The following is a 20,683-nucleotide window of genomic DNA, read 5'->3' as shown; positions in this document are numbered from 1 at the left end:
ATATTGTATTTTTGTTTCTCTTAAAATTGGTTTTAATGTGAAGACATTCTTAAAAATATCTATTACTTGGAAGCATTTCCTCCTTTCACTATGCTGGTCCCCAAGTAAATATATACAGTCCACGAACCTTTAAAATGAAAAAAGAAGAATCAATCTATTCTCATTGATTTTTTTTTTAGGTCCCTGCTCTTATCCCCCTATACCCCACCTTTTCCACCATCTTGGCTAACTAGGAGTTCTGATCAGCTTTTTGTGTGCTCCATTCTTAAGTATAAGCAAGGAGTAGAGAATTGCCAGACTAATATGAAACACAGAATGAAACAAATGGGGAAAAATACACCTTTGAGAAAGCAATACAAGGATATGAAACTTAAAGAAACTGTGACTAATAGTCTAAGAGAAATAAGAAAATAGTCAAACACATGCCATATAAAGAAATATTTACAAATATGGAAGAAACAATTTTAAGTAAAAAGGGCGGAAAGGAAAATTAAGGAAATCTCAAGTGGAACAAAAAGACAGAAAATGAGAACATATGAGGTTCAGTATTTTAATAGGAGCTTTGTTTGCTGAACAGTAGATTAAACAAGATAGAAATTCATCTACAGTAGTAGAAATACTTAAATGATATTCATAGTATGTCATTTATTACTGTGCCAATTTAAACATAAGCATGATATAGTAAACTGCATGTGTTAGAAATATGATAGCTGTTCACATTTGGTTTCTTACCATACTTTTTTAAAACTTAAAAATATTTTCATAACTATTATTTTATTATCTCAAACTTGGGTAGGATTCGGCATGTGGCATATTATTTGAAAGGTGTACAAAGAGCCATTAAAGAGTTTAGGTGACCTGCCTAAAACCTGTGATCTTTACACTGGACACAAGACTCACACATTACATTCTTGCTGCTAAAGTAGTTTTCAGAAAGTGATTAAACCTACTCAGAAATTGAAATGTTTTAAAAATCAGGTAAATACTATGCTTTCTTAATATGTGCCTCTAAAGCCATTGTAGCCACTGATGACTCTGAATGCTAGAAGCAGTTTGGTTCTAACATGCTGTGTCCTTTTTTCCTCACGTTGTCCTTTGCTTATAACTTTTGGACAGAGGAAAGAAAATTTTTTTTTTTTTTTTTTTGCGGGACGCGGGCCTCTCACTGCTGGGGCCTCTCCCGTTGTGGAGCACAGGCTCCGGACGCGCAAGCTCAGCGGCCATGGCTCACGGGCCCAGCCACTCCGCGGCATGTGGGATCTTCCCGGACCGGGGCACGAACCCGCGTCCCCTGCATCGGCAGGCGGACTCTCAACCACTGCGCCACCAGGGAAGCCCCAGAAAATATTTTTAATTTTATTGAAAACATGGATGAGTCCATTTAACTAAATAACCTCTATATAGTAAGCTTTGAAAACATTGTTTCCTAATGGAAGACTTGAACAAATGGAAAGAGATACTGCTTTCACACTATATTTAGAAGGCTGAATACAGTAAAGATAAGATTATTTCACAAATTGGTTTACAGATATGATTTAGTATTAGTAATCCCTATGGAATAGTTTGATATGAAGTTAATTCTGAAGAATCAGGGTTACGGAAGAGGATTCACTGCATAATAAATTTCTTTTAAAAACCCAGAATAAAGGCATGGTACGTAGTAGCACTACATACATGTTGATTTCCTATGCTGTCACCTGTCCATCCACATCATCCATCTCCTCAGTCCACTCCTCCTTTAGTCATGCTCAGACTTCTCTTCCCCATTGAAATTCTGCTTATTTCTCATTGCCAAGTCCTTCATTAGGCCTGCTCAGTTCTCTCAAACAGATCTTATTTCTCTCTACTTTCTTTTTCACACAGCACTTTGCTTGTACATTGAATTTACTCAGTTTGAGCTAGCCTTTCCTGTGTATGGGTCTTTCACTAAGTCATCTTGCATTGGATAAGATGTATGTTTTATTCATGCTTGAATCATTATAACAGTCATTTCTAGTCTAGTTCAAATATACTGTAAATATTCTTCTGTCTACCAGTATTTATGTACATAAACATAATATAAATAGACCCATTAATAAAGCTGTGGATAAATACTCTTTCAAATATTATGTATTTTTTAAAAATTCCTCTCAATAAAAATTCTGTTAACTGTGACCTTTATATTCAAAATCCAGCCTCTAAAAATCATATTCTTGTATTAACTTTACCCCTGTGGCTTGTCCCTAAACAGTTTTATTTAGATGGGTCAATATTAAGCAGTTTATGATATTTGACCGTCTTTATCACTCATTTAACAGACGTTTATTGAGTATCTGCTCTGTGCCAGACACTGCTAGACTGTGGGGATCTGACAGTGAAACTAGGCATGGTCTCTTTAATTGAGCTTACTATATTATAGGAAGACAGACATTTACAGAAAAATGTAGTACTTAAAACTTGTAATGTGTATTCTGAAGGTAAAATGAAGGATTTGATGAAGATGTTAACATGATTTAAACTGAAAGAGGGTTCAGAAAAGACTGCTTACTCTGAGAAAGTGTTGCTGAGACCTCAAGGATGAGTAAGAAATTTGGGGCTAGAGAAGGTAGGGGAGATATGCAGGGAGAACATTCCAGAAAAGAGATCATAATGTGCAAAAACCCTGAGCAAAAAAGAGAGAGAGGGTTTGATGTAGTTCAAAGAGCTCATGGTTACTTTGCACCTGGAGCTGGAGTATACGGGCATTGAGGCCAGCATAAAATGATACTGGAGTGTCGCAGTACTGATTTATAACACACATGTAAACGCCGATGAACACAGAGCTACTGTGGGTCAGTTAATATCCTAGCACTAGTACACAGACTCTCCGTCAATATGAAGGACCTTGAAAAAAATACTCTATTACTACTTTAGCTTATATATTTTGTAATTAACAATTTTGTAATCATATAAATATTAAGTTGTTTTTTTCCAAAGCATTGAGCTTCCATAAATTTTCACTGTTTGGAGATACAGATATAGTTTGCATGTTTCTAACCCTTGAACTTAAACAAGCCAAACTGACTCAGACCTTGAAGCCATTGCCATTGTTATCCCTGCTTAAATGCTTTTCTTCCCAGATCTTCCAGTTCCTAATCATCATTCAGTTTTACCTTAAATATGTCAAACAAGCCTCTCCTGACCAGTAAATGCTTACAGGTTAGGATTTGTTCACATAATTAAATTGTAAGCCCAAGAGAAAGTACTGTTTTCTTCATTTCTTTTTTTTTTAATATACGTAATAGTTCCTAACATGGTAGTTCAGTAAGTTTTTATTGAAAAAAAATGTTATTTTCTTTTGGAATGAGTTCATAATCTAGTAGTAATGCCAAAAATAAATGTATCACTTAACCACTAGTGCCTCAGGATTCTGCCTTTGACTATCCTATTCTGTATCTTCTCCCTTAGCAATGTCAGTCCCTGTTATGCCATTGGCTGAGGCCTCTTCATCATTTGGAGTTTCTCTCCTGATCTCCTAACCTGTATCTCCATATATGCCTGCCTGTCTAGTATCACCTGCATGGCCCATGTAATTCAAAACTAGCATATCTCCTGTCTTATTACATTTGCCTACATATACACCACCTTAGGCCAAGCCAATTCCTAGTCATCTCTCCAGGCCCACTGACGTGGCCTCTTCTGTGAAGTCTTCTTTGATTCATGATAAAGACACATCCTAACAGTTTAATTTTGCTGACATTTATTTAGCACACATGATGCTAGACTGACAAGGATCATCTCATTGCCCTGAGAGTCTAGAACGTGTTAAGGACTGTAATTTGTCCTGGTACTATTCTGCAAGATTTTATGTTTCTCTAGCAGTACTCAGCAGCCTGAATAAAGGAGAAGAAAAGGCCAGTTATAAATAAGATTGTTCCTAGTTGGGTACTGGCTAGGTAAATGCAGCAGTGGAAATGAGTGGGATTCAAGGTGGTTTGAGATACTGTGGTGACAGAACGGTTTGGCTGATTTAACCCACAAGTCTTGTGAGGTGAAGACCCACTGGAACAGATATCATCCAGACTGGAGATCTTCAGAGATGTACATTATTATCTTCAGGTCTATGCTGAAGCCATAGGAGAAAGTAAGGCTGACCTCACAGGGATTAAAGCTGAGGGCAGAATGCCTAAGGAAGGTTCAGTTACCATTCCAGCAAGAGAATTAGGAATCAGGACTGTCAGCTTTCTTCTCCATGTGTGTATGCCTTGTGTTTCCCCATTGCAATTATTATTAAAATGAAAAAGGATCTCTTGCTACCCTTTGGCGATAACAAGAAAGTGGGCTGTGAGGAGACTTCATTGCAATCCACAGCAAGTCTAAGAGAAACAAAACTTCAAGGATAGAGCAAATAGTGGCGATGTGAAAGAGAGAAGGAAATCAGGCTGAGTCCCTGGGGCTTTGGGAAGCAGATTCAGACTAGAGTGAAGTAGGTTCAGAGGATTAGTAGAATATGGGTTTGGGTAATTCCCCCACCCCGACCCCTACTTGCATACAAGATCTAATCTCTTAGTTTAGCCTTCTAGTTTCTTTTGCAATTTGTATATCCCTCTTTACGTCACTTCTTTACACATCTCTCTCCCCAGTTACACTGATTTCCTTCAGGGCAGGAGCTGTATTTTAATCATCCTGATTTCGTAGCACCAGTACAGTACAGAAAAGTTGCTTAAATAAATATAAATATGAAATGTATGAAGTATTATAACAAGCCCAAAGCCATGTGTTACAGATGGTAATGTTATCAGTGGTCAGTATATCAGTTAAGTCACCTGTAGGTCTTTATAGGAATTGCAAAACAAGCAGTCACTTTGCTCCCTGTTTAGCTGTTTTCTTAAAAAAAAAACAAACAAATCTAAAGTGCTAATGAGAGCTCATTATTTTAGGTGATTGATGAGATTTATCGTGTGTTGAGATATGTCAATTCTACCAGAGCCCCTCAGCGAGCTCATGAAGTACTTCAAGAGTTAAGGGATATTTCCTCCATGGCAATGGAATACTTTGATGAAAAGATTGTTCCAATTCTAAAGAGGAAATTACCAGGATCAGATGTATCTGGAAGACTCATGGGCTCTCCTCCAGGTATCTTTTGTTTATAATACGTTCAGTTTATAATAATGTTCATATTATTATAATGTACATAGATTTGTAACTTGCTTTTTCCCCCCACCACTTAACCGTGTATCTTGAACTTTTCTGGGTCTGTAACTGTATCTGCAACATAATTTTTAATGACAGATTGGGCTACAGACCATAATTTATGTAGCTGATCCGCTGCTGTTAGGCACATTTGTTTCCAGATTTTCAGTATTTGAACTACACTCTGAAGAACAATCTTGCGGCTAAATCTTTGTACATATCCACAACTTTTAACTTGGCTTAAATTTATCAGAGCAAATTGCTGAGTGAAAAGCTATGTATATGTGAATGGTTTTTGATGTTTCTGACTAGTTAGTATTCGTTATCCTATAACAGAATCAAATATACCAGACAAAACCCAAAAAACTCTTCATGGAAATAACCAGTTAATTATTTCAGCCCCTGGAGTATCTGGCTGCTACTTTAGAAGACAGGGTGCATAAGGCTGTTTTGAACATTGTCGGATCCTAGAGATTTGTGTCCTTATCTACTGAAAGAATGAATTGTTCAATATCTTCAACTCTTGCAAATATTTTAAATCTGGGAACAAATTTTTAGTAAAATATTTTGTTCAGATCAGTTAGCTCCCTGGAGTACTCGGTGGGGTAACTGAGTGGCTGTCTGTAATTTAATAATAAAGCTTACAGCATCTCAGCATTAACACATCTGTTATTTATTGAGTACCTGTTATGTGCACAGCACTGTACTGTGTCCTGTGGGGACTAAAATGAAGTATAATACATGGTGTCTTCTCTCAAGAATCTTATTATTTCAGAAGGTAAGACATATCCAGACTCAAATTATCGTAGGCAAGAGAAATAGTTTAAAGGAGTGTCCATTTAAATGTCAAATGAGTAGCAGAGAGAATCTTAAGGAAGATAAAATCATTGTTGGCTGGTCTGATTGAGACTTCACAAGAGGTGAGAATTGATCTGAGCCTTGTTAGTTGGCTAAAGGAAGCAGAGAGAGAAGGAAGAATGCACCAGCTAAGGAAAATATTCTGAGTATTTAAATGTATAAGGAGAAAATTAGCAAGATGGGTTTTAGGGTGTGGATGGATCCATCTGGTCCTTTTAGAAAAGCTTCAGGAGATAGGGTTTTAAAAAAGTAGGTTATTAGTTTAAAATAGTGATTTTTGTGCCCATGTCACATTCTATTATTACTAAAACAGAATAGTTCCAAAGCCTTCCTACACCATGTCAGAAGTTCTTCCTGATCATCACATGTGATGTAACCCACTTTTTGATGGTGTCCCTGTTGTTTGGCTAATGTTGAAGCCTTTGCATATAACTAAGTGCATAGAGGATCTGCGAACATGATAGGTCTGTACTTCTAACTCAGATGTTTTATGTTTGCTTGTGTGAAATGATTCTACTCTAATTTTACTATTTATATTGTCTTACTAGGTCCTAAAAACGCTTTATAATATTTTAAATCCAAGTTTATGCCATTAAATGCCCATCTCCATTTGCTTGCATTCCACATATTGCCACATGAACATGAGAATCAGAATTCAAACTCATTTGTAGTTAAGACAAGGTGTCTGATTAATCCATTAGATCAAGTAGATTGCAAAGAAGAAATTATCAGAAGTGATTTTATAAAGGATATTTCTGTTTTTGAGTAAGTTTAATTAATGAAGTATTACTGGTAGTGAGGCATTTTAAGTGACTGACCATTTTAAACTATTTCTCCACAGTTCCAGGACCTTCTGCAGCCCTGACAACAATGCAGCTCTTCTCTAAGCAAAACCCTTCAAGACAAGAGGTTACCAAACTCCAGCAGCAGGTTAAGACAAATGGTGCTGGGGTGACTGTTCTCAGGCGTGAAATTTCTGAGCTTCGCACCAAAGTGCAAGAACAGCAGAAACAGCTTCAAGACCAGGACCAGAAACTGCTAGAGCAGACCCAGATCATAGGTGAACAGAACGCACGGTTGGCAGAGCTGGAACGCAAACTGCGAGAAGTAATGGAAAGTGCAGTAGGAGACTCCTCAGGGTCTGGGCAGAATGAAGAGTCTCCTCGGAAACGCAAAAAGGCCGCAGAAGCCATAGACTCTCTTAGGAAATCTAAACGTCTCCGGAATAGAAAGTAAACCAGAATGTGCTTCTAGCTCCAGAGGAAGCCCTGACTTCGTAGCTTGAGCAGTTCTGCATATCAGGACACTGTGAGCAACATGGTGTCCCTTAGCTCTAGGCTTTCAGAACACAACGTAAACTTGAACTCTCATGGTTGGGACAGTCTTTTCCCGCTTCTCCTCGTTGAACTGATGCGCAGAATCCTTTTATTTTGCAATAGATTTGTACTAACCAGACCTATCCTATCATGTTTTGAGAAGTTAACTTTATTTCTGTGCAGATAATGTTTAAAGCAAGTTTATCTGTTTCTGCATATATGCACATTACATAAGGATCTTAAACCAGTCTTGACAGACTAGAAGTTAAGTTTAATACATAAAATGTCCTGTTCACTTGAAAGAAAAGACCTACTTTTTAAATGGACAGTATCTTGTTTTTAAAAAAAAAGTTGACTTTTTGTTATAAGTGACCTTTGTCTGGAATGTCTGAAAAGTAGTAAATGCTTTTTGGTATTGAAGTAATGGGTAACTAAAACGGACTTCCATAGTATTGGCTGTAGAAGGGGCCTCTACAGTATTGACTATATATTTTTATAAACTACTGGCAAGGGACTTACCCAGTTGTTATATACATGTTTTCGGTTCACTTTTGGGGCCATGTCCTACATTTGCATGGATGGATGCATGCATTGCCTAGTCAACTCACTTAAAAAGCTCTTGCACTGGTATTGATCTTGAACCTCTACACTTCTCCACTTTTTAGAGCAGCGTCTTAGTTCATTTAAGCGCTTAACATCTTCCACCACAACAGCTTGCCTCTGGGGGCGGGGTGGTATTTGTATGTCCATTTGTCCTCCAGTTTTACAAGAATAAGAGAGTATTAGAGCCCATTGCTTTATCTATTCTCTGCAGGGTTCAGGTACACTGGCTAAGGCAGAACCCCAATTCTTTACGTTGATGTCAGACTTCTGGCAACTAGTACTCTTCCTTACTCACCGCTGTGTGTGCTCATTGATCAAATGTGGTCATGACCAGTGGTGTGAGTAGGAAACCCAACCTGTGGGATGCAGTTTTGCCATTGAAAGAAAGTTCACTGAAGAAAATTATACTATGAAAAAGCATTTTGATCGTTTCATTTCTGGGGAATGACCTGAGGGAAGCTTTTTAATATTAATTTCAAGCTTTCCTTATCCTGCAACTTTAAACAAAAGCTTTAATTTCGTTTGCACTCCTGTTTTGAGCTTGTAACTGGAAAAGCATGTCTTGCACTGTTCAACCTTCTAAGTGGTCACTTTAACAACCTCCAAATTGTGTACAGCGGTTATTTTCCCCACTTGTTTATTTTTGAAACAGTCAACTATTACTGTCCTAGTTTTATTTTAATGTACTAAATTATGTAGTCATTATTTGCCTGTTAAGTTCTTTTAAACAACTGTTGCCTTGGGCTTCAGTTATTTAAGGTAAACTTAGGTGTGGTATAGAATACTATCCCTTTCCAGGTGGGAGTTTGACACCTGTATAAAACCTAAGGTTTTGGTAAGTACCTTAGTTGAATAAAAGCACAAGGTCACTACCTTTTTTATCTGTCCAACATGACTTGGTTATGCATCCTTGAGATTAACCTCACCAAATGAAACGTTTTCTTATCAATTTTTAACATTGTCCTTACATAATATTGTCCTTAGATTTTGATCAATTCTTTGTCTAACTTTGAAACTCCATTTACAATGTAGTATGTTTTCAATGAAAAACCATAAAATAACATCCAAGTGTTTTCATGGTTTGTTGGGAAGGTAATTTTAAAATAAACAATTTCCAAAAAACATTTGTCAGCCAAGGTCATCCATAAAAGTCCCTGTCTGGAACTCATTTTCTCAGCAGGTCTCATTTGTTTAATCATAGGATTTAGCCATATTGTCACAACTTCGGAGGAGGCCTACTGGAATACTCATGGCCTTTAATAGTCTGCTTTCATGTCAATAGGAAGACTTTTAAGTAACAGAGTACATGTTTACAGGCTTACAAAGGGATATAACCTCAGATGATCTTTTTAATAGTTGTTAATGAATTATTTAAAGTTCCCTGGGTCTCTTTTTAAACTACATCTGGACACCCTAAATGTATCTACAGTCTCAGTTAACATGAGTATTTGGCTTCCATAATAAGCACTCACTATTAAAAGATTTTCTGTTTCAAAATCCAAATTTCTGCAGTATACACTTGTAGTCATCTGCCCATAAGGTTAATGAGTTGCACTTGTTAATGCATGAATGTGGCATAACAGTAGGAGATAAAGCACTACAGTTTAAGTCTTAAATCTTAACTAGCTAAAACATGTTAGGATGTTGCCTTGGCCCATTTGATAGCTGTTATACTTGCCTTTGGGTAGTATAATGGTATTTAAGTTTCAACAAATCACAAAATATTTCCTTCACCTAAAACTGCCATATGTTACAGGAAAATTGTAAATTAGCCTCCCAAGAGAGAAACCATCCTGCCCTGGGTTATAGGTCGGTAATTTAAATGCTGTATGTTAATATTGTGTTGTCCTAGAACAACATTTTATAAAGTATTCCTGTCATCTTCCTTGGCTGTCTTTCAGAGGAGACTTCTCTAATAAGTCGTCCCACTTACGAATTGATTATGGTGCAATACTACAAACAGGTACCATGTGGAAGGGCCTATGGAAGAAATGGAGAGGACTGCCTCCTCGCCCCCAACATGATTCTCAGCTTATCTCCCATGTGGACTTGGCTTGGTTTTCACATATTCTGAATTATGTATTATTTTAGAACATGAGGATATAGAACCTGGTTTTTGTTTGTTTGTTTGTTTTGAGCTCCTCTTGATGTACAGAGCCTGGAAATAATGGGGCAAACACAAATGTAATCAGAGTAATCATACTGTTTTAAAAACCTGGGGTGCCATCAGGTCTAAAGCCACTGGCTTTGGAAGCAACTTTTTTTTGTAAAACGTGTTTTTGGAGTACTGAACTTTACAGGGGCTTGCCTTAATCTCTATTTAGTAGTTTCAAATGTAGGCGCTATTATTCTACTTGTTAAAGTGTTAAAATATTCTATGTAGCCCCTAAGGTGGGTAGAACAGAGTATAAGTAATGCCTAAATAAATAAGCTAAAAGGTGTCACTACAGCTGGATTTTTGAGCGAAAATGGACATATGAACATAGGCTATGTGTAATAAAAATAATGGCACCTTAAGATTGCACTATTTTATGCATTATTTTATATGCCATTTCATAGCCTGCACTTTAATCTCCAAAGAAACAATGTATGATGTCCCAGTTCCTTATTACTAACAAACTTTTTCCTAAGACAGGGCACTTAATTCTATTTTACTATACTGAAGTAGTTGCTTGGAGGTAGATTCCTCTTTTGAGTTCTCTATTTCCTTAGCCATAATATTTTCTAGGATCTAGGAACTCCCTATCTTGTCTGTTTCCAACAGTATATAATTTTAATTTAATGTAATGTAAAATCTCATACTTGGTGATCAGCACATTCTTATATCCTGCTCTAGAAAATGAGTACCCATTTTTTAACACCAAACCTTCTAAAAATAATGATATGCTGTAAGTAAGATTTGAAGCCAGGGATAAAGGCATTCTCAAAGGAAATGCCATGTATGATGCAGTCTCTTGGAAATGGCTGTTTCTAGTGTAAAATACAATTTGATGGGCTATTCAATGATTTGACTTGGGATCGGAATTCCTTTAACTAGTCCTCAAAAAGTTAATGAGTAAAGAACTACTTTAAAATAACAAACTTCTATAGCCTGCCATCTGAGGTGAATTATTTTCAAGAAATCCTATATAATCTACAAAATGAAATTAGCAATTAGTTGACTGCTGCCTACCATGATTTTATTTTTAATAGCAATACATTTATATTTGTGGTAAACACTATAGGCTTAGGTAATGGCCTTTTCCAGCTTCCTAAGAAACTTTGTTAAATTTCTGAAATTGAAACATTAAATTGAAATTTTTCCTGTTGTGTCTGAAGAGAACCATGGGATTTAGAAGCATATTGGTAATCTATTAGGTCCATTGCCAAAGTATACATCAAAGCTATACCAAAAGTTTAGACGTGTTTAAAATTACTTTATGTGGTACCATGTCTGTTTACTTACGGTCATGAGCAACAATAAATTACAATAGTTTACCTTCTGGAATTTTAATTGTTATAACCTAATTCAATTACTGGAAAGTGAAAAACACCTCCCGGGCACACGACAGGGTACGTAAATAAATGTGTTTTTACCAGTGTTACTTGTTTTCTTTGTATTTCATGCACAAAGATTATGGAGCTCTTCATCTAACAAATGCCATGCTAATAGCTACCACCTCTTAAAGCAGTATATTGTTTTAGTTTAATCCTCATAGCCACTTTATAAAGCAGGTTTTACTCTCTATAAGGAAGTTAAACTCAGGTTAAGCAACATATCCAGAATGTTATACAAGGAAGTGCCTAAGTGGGATTTGAACCCAGACCTACCTGCCTCCAAAGCTTATGTATTTCTGCTACACTCTACTTCATTCTAAAACAGCTAGGACCTATGAGACTCTAGATTACATTAATTCTTTAAACTCAATAAATATACAGAAGAACATTTCATACACCTACCAGAAGCAGTCTATGCCAAAAATCACTAATGTTAAGAGTAACATACAGAGCTTAAAATCATGAAGACTAGGCTTGAAGGAGGCAACTTTTGTCCTAAAGTTCTTTGACAATGGATTTACACTAGGCATACAGGTAAAAGAAAATATTTTTAAGGCTTCTAAGAACCTGTAGTCTTAAATAGGCAGTCCTGGCAAGAGATGTAGCTGGAGGCCACTAGCGCATGTCTGTAGTTGCCTTACTATATAATGTAGGCTACCAGTCAATACAAAAGTAGTGACCACCAATTCTCTTGTCCTGCCGGGGAAGAATACTTGTTCTCTTCTAGTTCTCTTTTCAAAATTCCTTCCAGCTCCAAGACTATTCAAAATTTCAATGCAATAAAATCATACAAATCAATTTCATCTCTGTTTCATAAAGATGTAACTGATAGGGAATTACTGGAAATGAAATTTTCTGAGGAAGAACACACTCTTCTTTGATAAATACTTTACCCACTCACTTTGTTTCCAACTTAGAAAAGAGATCACAGATGAATTTATGCTGAAAGATGAGGGTGACAGCCGTGTTATCAGTTACCCCAACACCATCACTGCATTCTAGTCATCAAGATACCACAGAAACATAGGGATTTCCCTGGTGGCTCAGTGGTTAAGAATCTGCTTGCCAATGTAGGGGACACGGGTTCGATCCCTGGTCTGGGAAGATGCCACATGTCGTGGAGCAACTAAGCCCGTGCGCCACAACTACTGAGCCTGGGCTCTAGAGCCCGCGAGCCACAACTACTGAAGCCCGGGCCCCATGCTCCACAACAAGAGAATCCACCGCAATGAGAAGCCCGCGCTCTGCAACAAAGAGTAGCCCCTGCTCGCCACAACTAGAGAAAGCCCGCACACAGCAACGAAGACCCAACGCAGCCAAAAATAAATAAATATTTTTAAAAATTAAAAAAAAAGATATCACAGAAACCTAGAAAAATAAAAACAGCTGCTGTACCTCCCAGTCTTCAGAGGGTAGATCAGGGTGGAGATCTTTATTCCTATCTCCTTCAGGTAGTTCAGTTGCTATGCAAAAAACACATTGTTGGGAAACCAAGAATCTTTACCAATACTGTTGCTTTAAAAATAAAAGGATATCTCTTTATTTATGAACTCCTCATGTTAATTCCTGAAACAATTCTTACAGGCTCCATTAAAGATTATTTTTCTCATCCAGAAAATGTGTTTCAACTTGCTTATATTCCTCAGGTTTTGGTGAGTCATTTCCTGAAAGCAAAATTATAGGAAATCGTGAGGAGAAAAACACAGTGGCGGATGTTTGAGCACAAAGTACAAATTATGACTGGAAAGGAAATACAAATCAAGGATGAAATTACCAAAATTCATTAAATTTTGTTCATAGAAATACATTCAACCAAAGAGCTTTCTCAACTTTTATGTTTTCTTTAAATTTTTTTCCCCTGGGATCTTTAGATTGAACAAAAGTCAGTTTCTACCTGGAATCTGAAGCAGCAATGTAAATAATTGGCTCTGGGAATGCAAAACCTATGGCGTGCTTTCTCTCCTAGGACACAGGGAAAACCCCTGTCTTCTCAGGGCTAAGCAGAAGATGGGGAGGGGGAAGCAGAAGCAGGGGACCTAAAATGCTTGTTCTTCCTTCGAAGGGTTGCAGCAAGCTTACAAGAAAGTGCCTTAGCTCTCGAGATAACCAGTTGCTATAACCCTAGGTGCTGCCATAGTAGCTGCTTTCCATTCCCAAAGCAAAGGCAGCTTGTGCCTTCCTTGTAAGAGGACAATAAAGGAATGAATGTCAACGGGTTAACAGTGCTCAGCACATAGTAAGCAGGTAATAAGTAATAAACTGTGGTAAATATATATAGGGAGATAGATATGACTAAGGAAATAGAGATACAGAAGATATATTGCATTGGCTGCATGTATTTCCTTCAATCCTTGCTTTAAGCATATTTAAATTTTTTTTTTTTAAGCATGGAAAACAATTAGCTATTACAGGCTTTCTAGCCTCCTGGGGAAATTTATTTTCAATATTTTAAAACTTTTATTTTCAATATTTTTAATATTTCACAGGACTTTTTACACTGCCCGGCAGTGCTTCCTTGAGAGCCACAGGAGAGAAACCACTTTTTTTTTTTTTAATATTTATTTATTTAATTTTATTTTTGGCTGCGTCAAGTCTTAGTTGCAGCACGCAGGATCTTTTGTTGCGGTGCACAGACTCTTTGTTGTGGCACGTGGGCTTCTCTCTAGTTGTGGCGCACAGGCTCCAGAGGGTGCAGGCTCAGGAGTTGCAGCACATGGGCTCACCAGTTGTGGCACGTGGGCTTAGATGCCCCATGGCATGTGGGATCTTAGTTCCCCATCAAGGGATCAAACTCCGCATTGGAAGGTGGATTCTTAACCACCAGACCACCAGGGAAGTCCCAAGAAACCAGTCTTGAAATGCTCATCCTTCTCCACCTTGGGCTGAGGGCTCTGATAAGGAAGGAGGACCTCGACCTGAACCTGGTAGAATAAAGAGAGAAGCCTCTTCAGAACTCCACTCCCTTCACCTTAAGACACAACCAAGTAAGAGTCAAGCATATGTGCAATGGAACCAGAATTGAGTGCCTACTCCCAGCTCTACCAATTATGAGCTATGTAATACCAGCTTGGGTGGTTAATGCTTTGAGGCTCAGTTTCATCATCTGTAGAATACTTCCTACCTCAGAGAGTTGATACAAAAGCCCAAAGGATTCAGGGAGGGTGGTGGAGTAGGAAGAACCAGGAATCTGTCTCCCCACTTAGACAACAATTACACTGGCAGGATCTGTCTGATGTAATTATTCTGGAACTCTGGGGTCTATTGAAGACTTGCACTTCCAAGGAAAGACTTGTGGTTAATTTGGGTCAACTTCAGGTCTTAGCACAGGAGCAACCAGCCACCCATCCCCAACCCATGATGGGCTAAAAGGACCCTGTCCCCCAAATATTTGGGATCTGTGTTCTGATCACTGATCACTGCTTCTGATCACAGAGGTGCAGACAAAGATTACAGGAAGCCACTGTTGTAGCTCCCTCCATTGTTGCGAACCTCTCTCCCACCAGCTCTCCCACAGCCTCCTAGGAGATTTAAAGAGCCAGCACCCTTTCCACCACCACCCCTTCATCTTTCTCTTTTTTAATGTCTGGGAGCCAGACATTAAAGACGAAGACATTCAACAACCACTTTATGTACTGGGAAAATTAGAAAGTGACCAGGTATGCGGAAGGAAAGTCTCAAATAAAGACCCGAGAGGACATTAAGTTTACACCTCAGGCAGACCCTCAGCACAGAGACAGCCTACAACAATCAAAATAAATAAATACACAAAAACAATTACCAAAATCCAGCAAATCCTGGGCATGCAGGAGAACATGATTCCCAGAGTTACCACATTATTAGATTTAAATATATAGTTTTCAATAACAACAACAACAAAATCACAAGGCATACAAAGAAACAGAAAAGGATGGCCCATTAAAGGGGAAAATATAAATCAACAGAAACTGTCCCTTAAAAAGGACTAATGGCAGATATACTAGACAGATTTTAAGATAACTTTTTAAAAGATGCTCAAAGAACTAAAGGGAGATATGGAGAAAGTGAAGAAAATGATGTATGAACAAAATGGAAATATCAATAAAGAGATAGAAAACCTAAAAAGAAAAAGAAATTTTTGACCTGAAGAGTAAATAACTAAATGAAAAAATTTACTAGAAGGCAGACTTGAGCAGGCAGAAGAAAGAATTAGGAAACAGAAATAGGACAAGGAAATTAAGTCTGAGGAACAGAAAGAAAAAGATTGAAGAAATGAACAGAAACTAAAGGATCTGTGGGACACCAACAATAGGCCAAAAAACACATTGTGGGAGTCCCAGAAGGAGAAGAGAGAAAAGAGCAAAGAGAATATTTGAAGAAATTATGGTTGCAAACTTCATACATTTTATGAAAGACGTGAATATAAACATCCAAGAAGCTCAATAAACTCCAAGTAAGATGTACTTAAATAGACCCACGCTGAGATACATATAATCAAACTTTCAAAAACCAAACACAAAGAGAGAATGTTGAAATCATACAAGGGAGAAGTAAATCATTACATACATATCCTCAATAAGATTATAAGCAGATTTCTCATCAGAAACTTTGGAGGCCAGAAGGCAGTGGGTCAATGTACTCAAAGTGCTAAGAGAAAACACTGTCAACCAAGAATCCTATATCTGGCAAAACTGTCCTTCAAAAGTGAGGGAGAAATTAAGACACTACCAGATTAAAAAAAAAAAAAAAAGAAAAGCTGAGGGGTTCTGTTTCCACTAGATCTGCCCTGCAAGAAATGCTCAAGGGAGTCTTGCAAGATTAAATGAAAGGACACTAGACATTAACTCTAAGCTATATGCAGAAATAAATATCTCCATAAAATTAAATACATCTGCAATTATAAAAGCTAGTGCTACTGTAACACTCATTTGTAAGTGCACAGTTTTCCACATAAGTGACAAGATTAATACATTAAGAAAAAAATCACTAGTCTATCACAGACTTTGAAAACAAACGTATGGTTACCAAAGGGGAAAGGTGGTGGGGGGGGATAAATTAAGAGTTAAGGATTAATGTATACACACTACCATATATAAAATAATCAACAAGGACCTACCATACAGCGCAGGGAACTCTACTCAATATTCTGTAATAACCTATATGGGAAAGATTCTGGAAAAGAATGGATATATGTATGTGTATAACCAAATCACTTTGCTGTACACTTGAAACTACCATGACATTGTAAATCAATCATACCCCAATATAAAATAAAAATTAAATTTAAAAAATCACTAGTTTAAAAGCTAGTATTATTGTAAGTTTGGTTTATCATTCAAAATCTTGTTTTCCACATAATTTAAGAAACTAATGCATTTAAAAAAATTATTAGTTTATGTTTGGGGGCACACACTGTAAATATAAAGAGGTAATTCTGTGACATCAACAATTGACAGGTAAAGGGATGGAGCTGTGAAGGAGCAGAAATTTTGTATGTTATTGAAGTTAGGCAGGCATAAATTCAACTTAGAGTGTTATAAATTTAGGATGTTAAATTTAATCATGGTAAACACCAAAAAACCCCTACAGAATATACACAAAAGTAAATGAGAAAGGAATTAAACATTTCACTACAAAAAAACTGACTAAACACAAAAGAAAAAGTGTGAGGAAAACAGGTAGAAAAATGACAAAAGTAAATCCCTCCTTATCTGTAATTATTTTACATGTAAATGGGTTAAACTCTGTAATCAAAAGAGATTTGAAGAATGGATTAAAACACATGATCAACTATCTACTGTCTATAAGACATTTCTGATGCAAAGACACAAATAGGTTGAAATTCAAAGGGTGCAAGAGTATATTCCATGCAAATAGTAACCAAAAGAGAGCAGGGGTGGCTATTCTAATATCAGACAAAATAGCCTTAAAATCAAAAAAGTTTACAATAGATAAAGGACATTATAAATTAGCAAAGGTTTCAATACAGTAAGAAGGTATAACAATTATAAACATTTACACACCTAGTGACAGACCCTTAAAATATATGAAGCAAAAACTGAGATAATTGAAAGGAGAAACAGATATGTGAAAATTAATAAAGGGAAACCTTATTTTAAATGGAGTCAGGAAGCCCTGAAGGGAAGCTCTCATGAACATACCATTTGTCACAGCTTACTTTACACTCTTGGACAGGAAGAAGTTTACTACCACATCAGAAGGAAGATTTTCTCCTTGCTCAGCAACAACTCTGCCAATGAGAAACCACCACTCCCTGAACTTTCCTGCAGTGGACTTTTGTTCAAAACAACCCTCCCATGGGGACTTCCCTGGCAGTCCAGTGGTTAAGACTCCACCCTTCCACTGCAGGGGGCACAAGTTCAATCCCTGGTCAGGGAACTAAGATCCCCACATGCCACGTGGCGTGCCCAGAAAAATAAAATTAAAAATAAAAAGTAAACCCTCCCAACTCCCCGCTTTCCTCGGCTTCTCTTCTTTGTTCTCTGGTTGCCTATGGTTCACCATAGTTTGCATGTCCCCAGTTGCAATCCCTCTGCTATTCCTGAATAAACTTGATTCTAGTGGCTAAAAAGCTTGCCTTTTTGTTTTAAAGGTTGACAAATTGTTCCACAGGAATAGTTGGAGACAACAATACTGCACTTACAATAGTGGATAGAACAGCCAGACAGAAGGTAAGCAAAGAAATAGAGGACTTAAACAACACAACAGACCAACTGGATCTAACAGACTTATACAAAACACTCTATCCACCAATAACAGAATACACATTCTGCTCAATACACATCATTCTCAAGTCTTTTCCAGGACAGACCATATTTGAGGCCACAAATTAAGTCTCAAAAGATTTTTAAAAATAGATTACACAAAGTATTTTCTTCCACCACAATAGGATGAAGTTAAAAATCAATAACAGAAGGAAAGTAGAAAATTCAAAAAATTATGGAAATTAAACAACATACTCTAAAACAACCAATGGATTAAAGAAGAAATCACAAGAGAAATTAGAAAATACTTAGAGACTAATAAAAATGAAAACAAAACATACCAAAACTATGGGAAACAATGAAAGTGGTACTAAGGGGGAAATTTATAGCTTGCATTAAAAATCAAGAAAGATCTCAAATCAACAACTTAACTTTACAATTTAAGGAATTAGAAAAAGAAGAATTAAACCCAAATCTACCAGAAGGAAGGAAATAAAGATTAGAGATAAATGAAATAGAGAGTAGAAAAACAATAGAGAAAATCAATGAAAAAAAAAAGTTGGGGGCTTCCCTGGTGGTGCAGTGGTTGAGAGTCTGCCTGCCGATGCAGGGGACACAGGTTCGTGCCCCGGTCCGGGAAGATCCCATGTGCCGCGGAGCGGCTGGGGCCATGAGCCATGGTTGCTGAGCCTGTGCGTCTGGAGCCTGTGCTCCGCAATGGGAGAGGCCACAACAGCGAGAGGCCCGCGTACCACAAAAAAAAAAAAAAAAAAAAAAAAGTTGGTACTTCAAAAAGGTCAGTAATATTTAAAAACATTTAGTCAGAGAGATGAAGGAAAAAAGAGAGAAGAATTAAATTACTAAATCAGAAATGAAAGTAGAGACATTACTACAAATCTACAGAAATAAAGAGGATTATTTATAAGAGAGTACTATGAGCAATCATGTGCCAACAGATTGGATAACTTAGATGAAACAAACAAATTCCTAGAAACACAAAAGTTACCAAGACTAAATCACACACAAAAAAATAGAAAATGCGAATAGACCTATAACTAGTAAGGAGATTGAATTAGCAATTAAAAATCTCCCAAAGAGAAAGGCCCTAGGTGTAATAGCTTCACCAGTGAATTATACCAACATTTAAAGAAGAGCTATTACCAATTCTTGTCAAACTTTTGAAAAAAAATTGAAGAGGAGGGAGCACTCCTCATTTCATTCTATGAGGCCAGAATTACCCTGATACCAAAGCCAGATAAAGACTTAAGAAGAAAAGAAAACTACAGCCCAATATTCCTTATAAACATTGATGCAAAAATCCTCAACAAAATACTAGCAAACTGAATTCAGCAGCATATTAAATGCTTATACACCATGACCAAGTGGGATTTATTCCTGGAATGCAAGGATGGTTCAATAATACACTACATTAACAGAATGAAGGGGAAAGTAACACATAATAATCTCACCTGACACAGAAAAAGCATTTGACAAAATTCAACACCCTTTCATGATAAAACACTCAACAAACTCGAAATAGAAGGAAACTACCTCATCATAATAAAAGTCACATACCAAAAATTCACAGCAAACATCATATTCAACGGTGAAAGAACGAAACTTTCCATCTAAGATCAGGAACAAGGCAAGGAACAAGAATTTCACCACTTCTACTCAACATAGTGCTGGAGGTCCTAGCTGGAGAAATTAGGCTAGAAAAAAGAAATAAAAGGCATCAAAATTGGAAAGGTAAAAGGAAAATTGTCTCTGTTCATGTATGATATGATCTTACATATAGGAAACCATAAGATCACACACACACACACACACACACACACAAACTGTTAGAACTAATAAACAAATTTAGCAAAGTAGCAGGATTCAAAGTCAACACATAAAAATCAGTTGCATTTCTATACACTAACAATGAACTATCTGAAAAGGAAATTAAGAAAACAATTCCACTTATAATAGTGACAAAGCGAATAAAATACTTAGGGATTAACTTAATTAACCAAGGAGGTGAAAGACTTGTACAGTGAAAACTACAAAATACTGATGAAAAAAGTAAAAGTAAAAAAAAAGTAAAGAAGTAAAAGTAAAAAAAAGTAAAAGTAAAAAAAAAGAAAAAAGTAAAAGTAAAAAAAAAGTAAAGAAGATGTAAAGAAGATGTAAAAAAGTAAAGAAGATGTAAAAGAACTCATTCTGAGTTCATGGGCTGGAAGACTTCACAGTGTTACCATGTCAATACTACCAAAAGCGATCTACAGATTTAATGCAACCCCTATCAAAATTCCAATGACATTTTTTGCAAAAATAGAAAAACCCATCCTAAAATTCATATGGATTTTCAAGAGACCCCAAATAGCTAAAAACAATCTTGAAAAAGAAGAACAAAGCTGGAGGACTCACACTTCTGATTTCAAATCTTACTACAAAGTTACAGTAATCAAAACAGTGTGGTACTGGCATAAAGACAGACATATAGATAATGGAATGGAACAGAGAATCCAAAAA

At 36.8% G+C, this 20,683-nt stretch overlaps 1 protein-coding gene and 1 long non-coding RNA gene across 7 annotated transcripts in view; one reads left to right on the top strand and one right to left on the bottom strand.

The window, feature by feature from the left end:
• FBXO28 (F-box protein 28) overlaps window positions 1-11,509 on the top strand; it is a 30,956-nt gene extending 19,447 nt beyond the window's left edge. Inside the window, exons 4-5 of the mRNA XM_004270999.3 lie at window positions 4,899-5,094; window positions 6,851-11,509. Coding sequence (XP_004271047.1) covers window positions 4,899-5,094; window positions 6,851-7,245 — 591 coding nt within the window. The 3' untranslated portion in view covers window positions 7,246-11,509. The remainder of the gene's footprint in view (window positions 1-4,898; window positions 5,095-6,850) is intronic.
• The window catches only part of LOC117201768 (uncharacterized), a 112,280-nt gene that overhangs the window by 61,855 nt on the left and 29,742 nt on the right, over window positions 1-20,683 (bottom strand). For 3 of the 6 annotated variants that reach the window (XR_004483857.2, XR_007475545.1, XR_007475542.1), the window contains one exon: window positions 10,788-13,129. The exons of 1 other annotated variant lie outside the window; for it this stretch is intronic. This is a non-coding gene — a long non-coding RNA (uncharacterized LOC117201768). Of the gene's footprint in view, window positions 1-10,787; window positions 13,130-13,979; window positions 14,387-19,741; window positions 19,879-20,683 lie in introns of those variants that run through there. 2 more of the 6 variants (XR_007475543.1, XR_007475548.1) reach the window with 2 other exon arrangements.

This window comes from Orcinus orca, chromosome 1, assembly GCF_937001465.1.
Source record: "Orcinus orca chromosome 1, mOrcOrc1.1, whole genome shotgun sequence".
NCBI classification, from domain to species: domain Eukaryota; kingdom Metazoa; phylum Chordata; class Mammalia; order Artiodactyla; family Delphinidae; genus Orcinus; species Orcinus orca.
This window is presented reverse-complemented; position numbering and strand designations above follow the sequence as displayed.